The sequence below is a fragment of the Cavia porcellus genome, unplaced genomic scaffold (assembly GCF_034190915.1).
Source record: "Cavia porcellus strain 051 isolate PalLab524CR breed Dunkin Hartley unplaced genomic scaffold, mCavPor4.1 scaffold_17, whole genome shotgun sequence".
Lineage (NCBI taxonomy): Eukaryota > Metazoa > Chordata > Mammalia > Rodentia > Caviidae > Cavia > Cavia porcellus.
In genome coordinates, this window is record NW_026947500.1 from 47758718 (window position 1) to 47771656 (window position 12939).

Sequence of the window (12939 nt, forward strand, 5' to 3'; positions counted from 1 at the left end):
TCTGTCTCCAGCCGTTTTGTATTTTTGAGATAGGGTCTCTCAAATGGCTACACTGTGCAGGCTAGACTGGAAATTGCAGCCCTCCCTCCTGCCTCAACCTCTCAGAGTTCTGAAATGATGGGCCTGAGCTACCACGCCTGGCTTCAAATGGCTTTTTTTCAAATATATTTATTAAGAATAAAATCGGTGATTAAAACAGCTGGAAGGGAGCTGGGTGTGGTGGTTCACACCTGTAATCCCAGCGTGGGGAGGCTGAGGCAGGAGGATCCTTTCGAGTTCGAGACCAGCCTGGGCTACAAAGTGAGCTCAAGGCCAGCCTGAAGTGCATTAGACAGACCCTGTCTCAAAAAAAAAAAAAAAAAAAAAAAAAGCTCGAAGCCCCCCACCTTTATATTTATTTATTTATTTATTTATTTGCCTAGAGGTTCCGCCCACGCACCTCTTCTCCAGGCTTTGGTACTTACCCCTGTCCTGCCCCACCCGCCATTCATAACCCGCCCTGTCCAAGCCTTGCCCAGTGGAAGGTACACTCCGCTGCAGGCCCGCCCACCAGCTCGCCCCTCCCAGGCCTCGCCCTACGGTAGCCACCTCCCTCCTCGGACCCATCCACCAGAGCCCCGCCCCGGCCCGCGGAGGTACAGGGGCCCGGCTATGGTGCGTTCGGTCGGCGGTCGCGCGCTGGCGGCGCTGGCGCTGCTCGCGGTCCCCGCGGCTGTGCTGGCGGCGCTGGGCGCGCAGCTGCTGTTCCAGCTACAGGCGGGACGCGCGGAGCTGCGGGGCGCGGAGCCCGGGCTGCCGGCCGACGCCGCGGGGGCTCTGCTGCCGCTGGCCGCCGCCCTGGCCGCGCTGGCCCTGCTACTCGGCCTAGCGGGGGCGCTGCTCGCCGCGCTGCTTGCCCACATGGTCTCCGAGCTGGCCGCGCCCGGCCCCGGCAGGTGGGTGCTCCAGAGAAGTAACCTGAGACCCTCCGCCCCCCGAGGTCACTCTCAAAGCCCACCGCTGAGGTGCCCGGCTAGGCTCCACTTCGCGACCTTCCTGCCTCGGCCTCCTAGGGTGCGGGCACCCCCTTTTACTGCTCTCAAGGCGGCTACTTCTATGTGCTCCCCCGCCGGGACGCGAAGGCGCCAGTTGGAAATCGATCCTGGGGAACTGGGCAGTGTCCTCGCCTGGGGCAAGGCCTTCGGTGGGGCTGGAGCGTAGGATGCGGCCCCAAGGGAGCCTCTTCGGGGCGTCTTGAGCAGGGCAGACCCCCCCCCCAGACCCTTTGGGGTCTTCCGGCCTGGACAGGGAGAAGTCGCCAGCCTGTTCCGGGGTGCTGGGGGGGCCACTGGGCTTCTCTGAGCACCAGCGACACCGCGGGGACCACAGGGACCCACGGGAGCCCCACGGGGGCACCACCTGGCAACAGACGAGCAATGAGCTCCTGAAGTCTGACCGGACAGACGGGGTAAACGCTGGGAGGAGAGAAAAAGGGAGACTGGGGTGAACGGGGTTGCGAGGAGGCCGGAGCTGGGACCTGAAGGAGGGAAAGGTTGACCTGAGCTGAGGGCACCACGCCTGCAAGCCCTGGGGATAAAGGGAGGGTCGACGTGGAGAGGGGCAGAGGTCAGGGGGACTGCACCCCGGGCCCCTGCTCTGTGGCAAGGCTTGGGGACCCCCTTCCTCAGAGGAGCAGGGCAGGGGTAAGAGAAGGGTGGCTACAGGATGAGTGGAGATGGTTTGATGAACAGAAGGATGGAGGGACAGAGTGGAAATGAATGGGGGGCAGATTCCTAAAGAGCAGGAGAGGAGGGATGGCTGCATGGTGGGGATAAGTGGGAACAGATGGTGGAGTGGGCACAGGGAAGAATGAAGCGTGGATAGCAGGTGAGCATCAGGCAGCTTTACGAATGGGTGGGTGGATGCATTGGTGAGTGGATAGATGGATGAACGGATAGATAGATGGGTGGGTAGATGGATAGGCGGATGGGTGGATGGATAAGCAGCAGATAAATGCATGGATGAACTTGGTAGGTGGGTAGATGGTTAGGGATTGGGTGCTGACGTGGATGTCTCTTCCCTGTCCCTGTAAGCTGGGCTCTCAGGTCATGTGGGTGACTTTCTCTCCCTCCCTTCATTGCTTCCCCAGCAAGCTCTACCCCCTGAACCCCTTTTCTTCCCTCCTTTTGCCCCCATTTCAGGTCTGACTGGTTTTTCCACAAGGGCCGCCGCCTCCAGCAAGCAGCCCTCTGGCTGGTCTGCTTCGGGGTCTCCATCTACTTAGCAGGTGCGTGGGGGACAGCTGGGGCATAGGATCTGAGCTGGGGCAGAAGGTGCACCAGGGTCCACTCTGGGTTCTCACACTTCTCCCTCTGGGGCCCTGGCCGTTGCCCCTGCCTCAGTTTCCCCTCAGTGCAGAGGGCATGGTGACCGTCCCTGCCTCATGGAATGGCAGCAGGGATTCTGGTGACAGTCAGCAGCCTCTGGCCCCAGCCAGGGGCCCAGGCTACTTGTTCAGCTGCAGCTTGGACCCCAGTGTCCACTGCCAGAGGGCTCTGTAAGGAAATGGGTTTAAGATGGCATCTCAGTTGGACTAAAAACTATGCTTTATGAACTAGAAGTGTAAATGTTATATACTGAACTCTTAAGTCAGAAGAAAAACCTGACTATTCCCATAAAGATGTATAGTTATTAGGTATCAGTTAACATTGCTTAGAATAAGGGCCTGGTGGTGTAACTCAGTGGTGAGCGCTGGACAGTCCTCAGCACTGCAAAGTAACAACAGTAGTAATAATGCCCCAGATGCCAGAAGACCCCAGCTCACAGACCTTCCTGATTTGTAATCTTTTTTCTTAGATCACCATTTTTCTACCCATGTTTGTAAAGGGGCCAAACTCATCAAGTATCATGAGAGGTCCCTTCTGTGACTAACACATATTTATTTATTTATTTATTTATTTATTTATTTATTTATTTATTGTCTTTTTCCTTTTTATCCGTACCTCATCAAGTATCATGAGAGGTCCCTTCTGTGACTAACACATATTTATTTATTTATTTATTTATTTATTTATTTATTTATTTATTGTCTTTTTCCTTTTTATCCGTACCGGGGATCAAACTCACGACTGCCTGCTTGCAAGGCAGGCGCTTATGCCGCTGAGCTAAATCCCCAGCCCCTTATTTTCAAGCTTGAGAAAAGTGTGTTGCCAGTGCCTGTTTATCCTGTAAGCAACCTTTAAAAACAAAAAAGCAAATGAAAGACAAGGGAGGCAGGGTGTTGTAGCACATGCCTGTGATGCCAGCACTTAGGAGGCTGAGGCAGGAAGACCACACAACTCCAAGGCCGGTCTGAACTAAATAGTGAGACCCTGTCTCACAACAAACATGCACAAAAACAACAACAAACAGATCTGCTATTACTGTTTTTGATTGATTTGCATTTATTTTGTGTGGCACTACGGATGGAATCCAAGGCCTCCTATGCGCTAGGCAAGGGCTTTATCATTGAACCACACTCCAGCCCCAATATGTAAATATTTTATAGGTCAATTAAAAACAAAAATCTGGAGACACACCTGCTATCCCTGCAGCTGGGGAGGCTGAGGCAGGAGGATTGCACGTTTGAGTCCAGCACAGGCAACTGACAGAAACCCTGTCCTGAAATAAAATACAAAAAGCTGGGGTGTGGCTCACTACTCCCTGGGTTCAATCCCCAGAGCTACACAACAAACAAATAAAGGCGAGGAAAAACAAAACAAAAACCAAAACAACCCCCCCACACACACACAGAAAATTTATGGGAGCTGTAACTATGTTTTCTTGTTTTTACAAGAGAAATAGTTACAAATTATTTTCATGATATTCTAGGCTAGGGCTCAACTGTATAATTTAAAGCACCAGAAACTGTGTAACTTTTGTTGTTTAAGTTCATAAAAGGCTCCAAAGGGCTGGGGATATTTAGGTCAGTGGCTACAGCACTTGCCTGGTAAGCGTGAGGTCGTGAGTTTGATCGCCAGTACCAAAAACAAAACAAAACAAAACAAAAAAACTCCAAAAGGTGAAGTTTTCAAAGGGAAGACAATGGGTTGACTGGCATCTCAGCACCTATCGGGGTACCTGGCTTCAGGTGGGGCTGGATCCAGGCGCTTGCTTGAAATACTTTTTGTCCAGCTTTCCTCCACCATCCTCCGAATGGACACCTCTGAGGAAGATACTGTATGTGACAGCATTACCTACACAACACCTGCAACCTTGAGCCTTACCACAGGCTGAAAAAAAAAAAAAGCATTCGTAACCAGAAAGTGAGATTTCCTTTTCACACACAGAAATTTCACCTACCATTTAATACTTTTAGAGGACTGCTGACCTCATTTAGCAAGAATTCCCAAGTGTCTGCTCAACGAAGTGTAGTTTCATTGCTAGTCAGAGCCAAAAGAATAATGATTTTAAAAAAAATGCCAGTGTGATGGGGCACACCTGTCATTTCAGCACGGGAGGCTGAGGCAACACAGAGTAAGACCCTGTCTCAAAACCAAAAAAAAATATGAAAAAAAAAAACAACATCCCAAAACATTTTTGGGAAAGAAAAGAGTTTAGAGTAGAAATATCTTGTCCTCACTGTGCTGGACGCTACCCAGTGCACCATCCTCCAAAGCAAGAGTACAGAACCAGAAAGCGGAACAGCACCCCAGAGGCCCAGTCCACTCAACCCAGGAAGTACCTAGGCAAGGTTCTGAGGGTGCTGTGACAGGCCGGACACCGGTCATGTGATCCCTCTCCAATTACTGACCAGGGAAGGCACTGCTGTCACAGCCTAGCCAATCATATTACTGTTGCCAAGATGACAGGGATGCAATCTGAACCAGTAGGCAGCACAGTGCATGGGGACCCGCTCTTGGTGACTCCAGGGTCTGGAGATGGTAACACAAATATCTATGAAGCACACCCGTGGGATTCCAGAGCCACGCTCCTGTTCCCCAGTACTGGGGAGTGGACCAGGACTCTCAGGTTGAACTGCGGACCCAACCCCTTTGTGAACTTATTTTAGTGTCTCTCAAAGCTGCTAAGCTGTGCGGGCAGGGCTCCAATTTATGATCCTCCTGCCTCAGCCTAACAGCAAGCTCTGGGACTGTGGGCATGCTCCCTTATGCCTAGTAGAGCTTTATTCCTTTTTATGGCCAAGTAATATTCCATGGTGTGGATATTCAATCAGAGAAGGCTTCCTTTGATTTGGGTTCATCTGTGGTACAGGGGATGGATCTCAGGCCTGGAGCATTCTATAGCCTAGCTAGGGCTCTTGCATGGGGCTTCTCCTCACACAAGGGAGCTCCTTAAAACACATAGGAGACTGAGCCAGGCACTGTGGCACATGGCTGTGGCCCCAGCTACTCAGGAGGGTGACGCAGGAGGGTCCTGCAATATAGTATAGGCTATATAGTAAGACCCTTCCCCAAACAAACAGGAAAAGGACAGAGCGGGTTGGCTTTTCTCAGCTGAACTCCCCTGGCTTCCCCTGTGGCCTGGCCCTCAGTGCCCTCTGTCCACCCCCCACCCCGCCCCAGCCCCGCTGTTTTCTGAATCTCTAGCGCTCAGGCACTGCTGCTCCAGGACCTTTGCATTTGCTGCCCTGTCTGCTGTAGCCCTTCTCCACTCTCCCTGGTGCTGACTGCTTCCCCTCCAGCCCTCACACAGTTGCTGAGCAGTCCTCAGCCCAGAAAAAGCCCTCCTCTGTCATTTCCTGGCTCCCTGTGGGGTGTACTTTCCTTATTTGTAGATGGAGGTGATGATGATATGTTTGTGGGGCACAAGAGGGCACAAGTTTGTCTGTGTCCTGTCCCTGGTGCAGGCTTTCCTGTCCCCATCCATTTGGGGATCTTCCTAAGTGCCTGGAGAAAATGTTTGTTGACTGACTAAACAAGAACCATTTCCTTCCCCAGCACTGTCTATCTACACCCTGCTGCTTTTCGAGATTGAGGCAGGGGCGGCCACCGCCTCCATCCTGGGCTCCGGTGCCCTGCTGCTGGTGGCCGTACTGACCCACACCCTGCTCCGGGCTGCCCGCAGTGGCCTCCACAACCTGCCTCTGCCCAGCTCCGAGGACGAGCCTGGCTGCCCTGCGGGAATCTCCAAGGCTGGCCCCAGTGCACAACCCCAACAGGGTACCCACCTCGGGGTCCGTTACTCATCCTTCCTGGTGCCAGGGGACCCAACTGGGCACAGAGCCACCACCCCTGCAGCCCCTGAGATCGATCCAGACAGCAGCTTGCCTGCACCCCACGAGCCCCACACCCTGTCAGCTGACATGGGGCACTGGCATGGGGTCACACATGAGATGTGCTCCATGCTGGGTCGTGGGCTGGGGGGTGTGGGAAAGGACTCCACACTGGTATGAGCCCAGGACACAGCGAGCAGAGGGCTATAGAGACTTGTCCTGACTCTGCTGCAGTAGCAATATGACCTGATATAGCTCACAGCATCCTGGCGCCTCGTGGTGCAAAATGGCTGCCAGGGCTCAGCCTTTACCTCCTCATTAGACCTCAGTGCAATGGAGGCCAGGAAATATGGCCATCCTGAATGAATAAGGTTCTGTTAGTAGGCACAAGGGGAGCATAGGTCCTAGATAGTGACTCTCTTAAGTATCTCCATCCATTTTACAGATGAAGAAGCTGAGGCCCCCAGAGAGGCAGTGACTTCCCACGGGTCTCGGCTCTAATTCCTGGGCCCTGAGAGCCCCACGACGCTGATGGCCGGTGCGAATCTGACCTGAGGCTCAAAGCTGCCTGCTGAGGTCATTGTGCCTGTTTCCTTGTTTGTAAAGTGGCCCTGGGGAGGTACCTCTTCCCTGGACCCCCTAGCCTAGCTGCTGTGCGAGGCTACCTCAGATCCCCCCACCGCCACCCCCACTGCACAAGCAACAAATAAACCCTGGCTCGGTTCTGACTCCAGACTCGCTGGGCAGCTGCAAGGGGCTTCAGTGCCAGCCAGGGGAGGGAGGGCATCCAACTTGTGTCCGTGGTTCCAGACAGGAGCCTGCTCTGCAGTGCAGGCTGGGGTGGGGGCTGAAGAGGGGCCGGTGCGGACTGAGCAGCACGCAGGTGCAATGAGCGGGTCCAGGAGGGCCGTGGACAGCACTCGGTGCTCCGACCGAGGAGCAAATGCAAAGGCTGGCCCCTTGGGGACACAGTCCGGCTCTGGGCCCACAAATAATGCGTCTCCTCGGCACAAGCCCTCTGCAGAAGGAGCCTGGTGGCCTTGGGTGTTCCCAGAACAACTGGCTTCATGGAGAAGGAAGCGAAGCGGAGGCCACTTGGACCAGAACAGGGCCAGGGGCCTGGGCCCCACCGCGCTGTGGGCAGCTAGGATATGCGGAGAGGTGCTGGGGACACGGAGAAGGAGGAGGGAGGCCAGATGGCAGCTGCGCCTGCGATGCCGGCAGGCACTCGGGAGGCTGAGGCAGGAGGGTCCACAAACTCATCCCAGCACGGGCAACTCCATGCCTTAGGGAAGTGCCATCTGGACAGAAACCTTGAAATGGCTGGGCCTGTAGTGGAGTTCAGTCCGCAGCTATGGAGGGGGCAGGTTGGTCCTCGGCCAGGCCTGGGGAGGATCAGAGTCAGGGTCGGGGTTCAGACCTGCAGCAGCCGTGTAGTGGTGTGGAGATGTCCCCACACTGGGGGCGGCTGCACCACCTCGGGGTGGCACTGACAAATGCTGAGTCCTGGCCTCCAGTCCCCAGAATGTTCCAGAGAGACACTGAGGGAACCAGAGCAGCTCCCAGAGGGCCTGGATGGAACTTGAGCGGGCCACCGCAGGTCCCTGCGTGGGCGGAGGCCGGGGCAGCAGGCATCTCAGAGCTGTGCCAAGTGCTCAGGTGGCGGCCACACCTGATCAGGCAGGCAGGTGTGGGGAGGAGAGCACTCCTCGGGCTCAGGAAATGCAGGGTTTTCCCCCTGCATGCATGCGGGGCCTGGGGATCTGGGGAGGGGTGGGGGCTGGCTCGGTTAGATCCCAAGACAATGCGTGGGGTAGTGCAGAACCCCTCAGGGAAGATGGGGGCCTGCTGGGCACGCCTGTCATTCCAGCACTGGGGAGGCTGAGGCAGGAAGGTTGCCATGACCCTGTTTCAAAACGACAAAAAAATGGGAAAACTGAGGCATGAGTGTCCCTTAGGGTGGCACCTGCCCAGCACAGAGGTGTCCAGCCAGGCTGCAGGGTGAGTGCCCCATGGGATAGCTAGGGCCGTGGGACCTGGATCAGAGGGGGACCAGCAGCCCTGGCCACACAGATGCCCTGAAAAGTGATCCCAAACTGGTTTCAGGCGGCCAGGACAGGATGTGTGAAAACAAACCTTTCGCTTCATAGCCAGGTCCAATTGTGTGGCCGGAGCCAGCAGAGCCCGCAGCCCATCTGAGATACTGCAGATAAGGACACAGGCCCAGCTAGGTCAGCCGGTGCCCTGGTGCCAGTGCGGCGCTCATGGGACCCACCCTGGGCCACCACCTGGCCAGGCGCCTTAGGAAGAAGCTGCCTAAGGCAGCTCGAGGGCCTACACCTGCAATCCAGGACCCAAGAGGCTAAGGCAGGAGGACTGCAAGTTCAAGCCCAGCCTGAGGACTTAATGCGACTGCCTGAAAATAAAAATAAAAAGCTCTGAGGGCACCGTTCTGGGCAAAGGCCCTGGTTCTGTCCCCCACATAGGAGGCAATGTCCAGGTCCTTACTAAGGCAACCTCGTGGGGAGGACAGGTCTGTGGGCTGGTGACTGTGTGGTGGGCAGAGGTTGGAGGAACTCACTAGCCCCTTGTGCCACTAGGTGTACCGTGCAGTGGTTTATAAATCAGTTTCCGTGGCAACTCTGCTGCTCTCCCAGCCCATGTGAGGACTTGAACTCAGGGGCCCTGCACTGAATTACAACCCCAGCCTTTTGGATGTTTCATTTTTTAAAACTTTTTTTTATTCTTCTGTCTTTTTTGAGACAGGTCTTGCTATGCAGTTCAGGCTGGCCTTGAGCTCACTTTGTAGCCCAGGCTGGTCTCGAACTTGCAACGATCCTCCCACCTGAGCCTCCCAGAGTGCTGGGATTACAGGTGTGAGCCACTGGGCTCCACTTTTGGGTGTTTTAATCTGGAGACAAAGCAACTATAAATCACTGGGTTCCCAGATTGGGCCTGAACTCACAACCCTGCCTCAGCCTCCCAAGTGCTGGCCCCCCACCCACTTTCCCCACTGTCTAACCCAGGGACAGCACAAGTCTGCCACCATGCCCTAGTCCTGCCTCAGTTTCCCTGTCTGAATGGATTTCCCATTGGGCTGAGGGAAGACTAAATGACAGTGTGCCCTGACCTTGGGGACACATGCAGTCAACACAGTGCCACCAGGAGCTGTTTTCTGAGTCACTGGCCTTGACCTTGGATCCTGCTGTCTCAGCAGCCTGCATGTTATGTGATGAGACAGCTAAGTCACCTGGGCTGGTTTTCAGCTCTGGACCCTCCTACCTCAGCCTCCCAAATAGCAGGGGCTGCAGCCCTCAGCCTCAGTGACTGTTTCTAGGCCCCATGACCAAGGGCCCCATCAGGTTTCTGCAGTTCCCTCCCTCCCCGGGCCTCAGTTTCACCTCTGCAGAGGGTAAGTCCACCCACATTTGTAGGGTCCCCCATGTGCCGGGTTAGGGTTAGAGGATGGGGACCAGGACGCCACGCCCAGATGGCAGAGTTCTTTATTCCTGGGATGTGCAAAGCACACAGCTTCGCCCTGGCTGTGAGGCTTTGATGCCCGACTGGGTGGCTGTACTCTGCTCCAGCCTATGAGACGCTGGGCGGCAGGCGGGCAGCCGCAGTCTTCTCCACCACGAAGCCATAGCTATACTGTGGAAGGGGGAGGAGGAGCAGCACAGTGACCCAGGGCACTCAGGGCAGCAGGATGAGGGGTGGCACCTCCCCGCCTACACTCACCTCCTCCTCGATGTCTGCCAGTGACTTGATAGTCAGCTCACCAAAGGCAGAGAAGGCCTGCAGGCAGGGGTGGTGGCTCAGGGGGCTCAGGGTGTGGTACCCCCTGCCCTGCCCAGTTGGTGAGGCCAATCCTCACCTGCTCCCCATCACCCCAACCCAAAGTGCCTCAGGTCCACTCACCAAGGGGCCACAGCTCTTGCCCTCGAATCGTGGGTGCAGTGTGAAGGGAACCCCATCCATGGCTGCAAACACAGGCCGGAGCAGAGTTGAGTCCAGGCCACCTGCCCCTCTGGCTCCCTACTCCTTCCAGCACCCAGACGCAGGAGGCAGGGGCTGGCTCAGGGTGAGTACTGGGCTGGGGTGCATAAGGCCTCAGGTTTCACCCTCAGCACCATGAGAAAGGAGAATCTTTGTTGGGGGAAAGAGAGACGGGAGACAGGCCTGGACGCAGCCCTGGTTGAATGCCATGCCTCAGTTTCCCCCATACTCACCAGAGATGCCGTAGAGACTGGAGGCCTCATAGATGGAGTCACTCCGCCGCAGGGTGGATGCCCTGGAGCCCAGGCGTGACAGGGTCCGCTCCAGGCCACTGCTCTTGCTGGTAGACAGGGTCAGTGACCTCCCAGTGACCACAAGCCAGCCTCATCCCACCAGATCCCAGCTCACCTGGGCTGGCTGGTGGCATCCAGGGAGAGGCCACGTACTTCCTTGCTCAGGCTGCGGGGCTTGGGCACCGGCCTTGGGGCTTTGGCCTTCTTGCACCAGATGGCGAAGCCGCCCATGTCCCTGGGTAGGAAGGGAGGGGACCCTAGGCCTTGTGCTAAGGAACTAGGGACCTCTACTGTCTGCAGCAGGAACAGGAGGCCCAGAGGGGAGGGGAGGAGCCAGAGGCCAAGAGAAGAGATGGAGGCCATGTGTCCTTACCCTATGCGTAGGTACCCGGGTACCGTCTTGGTCTTCCCACTGAGCCGGATGTCAAACACGACCATGTCTGCAGCACCCAGGGGCACCAGCTTCACACACATGCGCTTTTTCTTGGACACGGAGGCCTCTGGAAGGAGCAGGGAGTGAGACAGGCAGTGGAGCCCGATGATGGACCCAGGCCAGCGGTGGGCAGCAGCTGCAGACAGCCCAGGGAGGCGGGCCCAGCACAGACGTCATGCCTAGGAGGTCTGCACCGGGGTAGGCCATCTTGGAAACGTGAAGGAACCCAGCGTTCGGGGCAGCTGTGGACAGCCAGTCTGGCCCCTCACACCCCTTTCTCTATTCTCTAACCCAGGGACAGCATGCCACTGCTCCTGAGACACATCCAGCCTGTTTTTATACAGCTCAGGAGAGAACAGTGGCTTGCAGCATTTTTACAGAGCTTTAAAAACTGACACTGAAGTGCACACCTGTAACCCCAGCAGGCTGGGAGGCTGAGGCAGGAGGATCGAAAGTTGGAGCCCAACTTAAGGAGACTTGAAACCAAAAACACTAAAAAGGGCGGGCGGTACAGTTCAGTGTGAAGACCCTGGCTTCCATTCCCAGTACCGCAAACAATATAAGCAAGGACAGTACTGTGCTGGCCAGGCGTGGTGGCGCACACTTGTCATTCCAGCACGCAGGAGGCTAAGGCAGAGGGCCAGCCTGAGCTCCATGGTGAGATCCTGTCTCAAAAACAAACCAACAAACAAACCCCACGATACTATGCTACCAATACCACCTGCCATGCGAAATCTAAAGCACGGTTTATGTAAAGTCAGCCAACTCCAACATCAGTGACAAAACCCCGAGAACCAAACACGAGTGACAAGAAGCGGTAGGAGGGGAGCCTCGGCCAGGACGGGGAAGCCGCAGGAGCTAAGGGGTCTGCAAAGGCGAGCCCCGGGGAACCCAGCCGGCCCCGCGCCGCGGTGGTACCCCCTCCTGAACCCACCCGCCCCACCGCCTGCGCAGGCGTACTGGCGTCTAAGGGGTCGCAGACCGCGGAGAAGCCGGGCGGCAGGGCGTTCTTGTCAGCTACGATCGCGACGTCCGCCACCACGTTGTCTTGTGGGTTCTGCGGAGGGCGGGGGTCAGCGGCGCGGGGCTGGGATACAGGGCGCGGGGCGCGAGGCTGGGGTACGGGGCGTGGGGCGGGCTCCCACCTCCAGGCTGCCCAGGGCGCTCAGGCACAGGAAGTAGCCCGACTTCTGCGCGAAGCTCTTGCCGAAGCTGGCGGGCGCGCCCTCCACGGTGCAGGAGATCTGCAGGGGAACGCGGTCAGCCCCTCCCGCCCGCACCGGCCCGCCCGCCCCGCGACCCGCCGGCTCACCGCACTGAATCCCCGCGGCGGCGGCGCCGAGGCCGACGACCAAGCCAGGCTGGCCAGCGGCGCTGCGTCGGGTCCGGGCGCGGGCTGCATGCTTCCCGCTGGCCAAGCGTGAAGGACGGCGACCAGCCTCGGACCTCCAGAGCTTCCCGGAGCCGAGTCTGGCAGGTCTCTGACTACAACTCCCAGAAGCCCCTGCGGGGGCGGGGCGCGGAAAGCAGCATGTGCGCATGCCCTGTGAGTTGCTGACCAATTGTATGGAAGTGTGAAGCCCCGCCCCTGCGTCGTCTTGGTGCGCCGGTGAGCGACGTTTGCGGAAAAGGTCTCTAAAAGTTTTCTCGCGCCCCAGTAACTTCCGCCGGAAAATTACAGCCGGACAATAAGGAACTCAACCTCCCTGTACCAGAGCTGCACCCCCAGAGCATCTTGCGGCGCGAGCCCTGGAAAACTGAAGCATATGAAAAACTCAACTTTAGTCGTAGGGAGTCACCCTAAAGGAAATGATCATAACCTTTGCAGCTGTAGCTTAAATGGTGAAAAATGTGGGCCATCATGAGCCATGCACCCTTGGGCATAATCTTAAGACTTGTTCACAAACGCAGTAAGTTTGCAAGATGTGGCCGCCTACGATGGTGACTGTAAGAAGTCGCTTGAGCCAGCTATCAGTGACCACCAAGAAACACACATTGAGCTGTCCTAAAAAAAGTGCTCAGAA

The 12939-nt window shown here is 56.6% G+C and overlaps 2 protein-coding genes across 2 annotated transcripts; one reads left to right on the plus strand and one right to left on the minus strand.

The window, feature by feature from the left end:
* Positions 1 to 89: 89 nt before the first annotated feature.
* Tmem221 (transmembrane protein 221) lies at positions 90 to 6921 on the plus strand. Its single transcript, XM_003464193.4, has 3 exons — positions 90 to 935; positions 2181 to 2266; positions 5919 to 6921. Exons 1-3 carry the CDS (start codon positions 652 to 654, stop codon positions 6371 to 6373), a joined length of 825 nt encoding a protein of 274 aa, XP_003464241.2. The 5' UTR covers positions 90 to 651; the 3' UTR covers positions 6374 to 6921.
* A 2757-nt stretch (positions 6922 to 9678) lies between these two features.
* Positions 9679 to 12409, minus strand: Mvb12a (multivesicular body subunit 12A). Its single transcript, XM_003464253.5, has 9 exons — positions 12228 to 12409; positions 12061 to 12159; positions 11876 to 11972; positions 10856 to 10982; positions 10598 to 10717; positions 10423 to 10529; positions 10112 to 10173; positions 9932 to 9988; positions 9679 to 9844 (listed from the first exon to the last, which is right to left on the minus strand). Exons 1-9 carry the CDS (start codon positions 12315 to 12317, stop codon positions 9782 to 9784), a joined length of 822 nt encoding a protein of 273 aa, XP_003464301.2. The 5' UTR covers positions 12318 to 12409; the 3' UTR covers positions 9679 to 9781.
* Positions 12410 to 12939: the final 530 nt, after the last annotated feature.

Bases quoted from the DNA above. Each gene is read 5' to 3' on its own strand.
- Tmem221 (XM_003464193.4), top strand. From the start codon at position 652: ATGGTGCGTTCGGTCGGCGGTCGCGCGCTGGCGGCGCTGGCGCTGCTC. The intron at 936-2,180 runs GTGGGTGCTCCA...CCCCCATTTCAG, and splicing joins GCCGCGCCCGGCCCCGGCAG to GTCTGACTGGTTTTTCCACA. The intron at 2,267-5,918 runs GTGCGTGGGGGA...TTCCTTCCCCAG, and splicing joins GGTCTCCATCTACTTAGCAG to CACTGTCTATCTACACCCTG.
- Mvb12a (XM_003464253.5), bottom strand. From the start codon at position 12,317: ATGCAGCCCGCGCCCGGACCCGACGCAGCGCCGCTGGCCAGCCTGGCT. The intron at 12,160-12,227 runs GTGAGCCGGCGG...GTTCCCCTGCAG, and splicing joins CGCCGCGGGGATTCAGTGCG to ATCTCCTGCACCGTGGAGGG. The intron at 9,845-9,931 runs GTGAGTGTAGGC...CCCCTTCCACAG, and splicing joins TGGCAGACATCGAGGAGGAG to TATAGCTATGGCTTCGTGGT.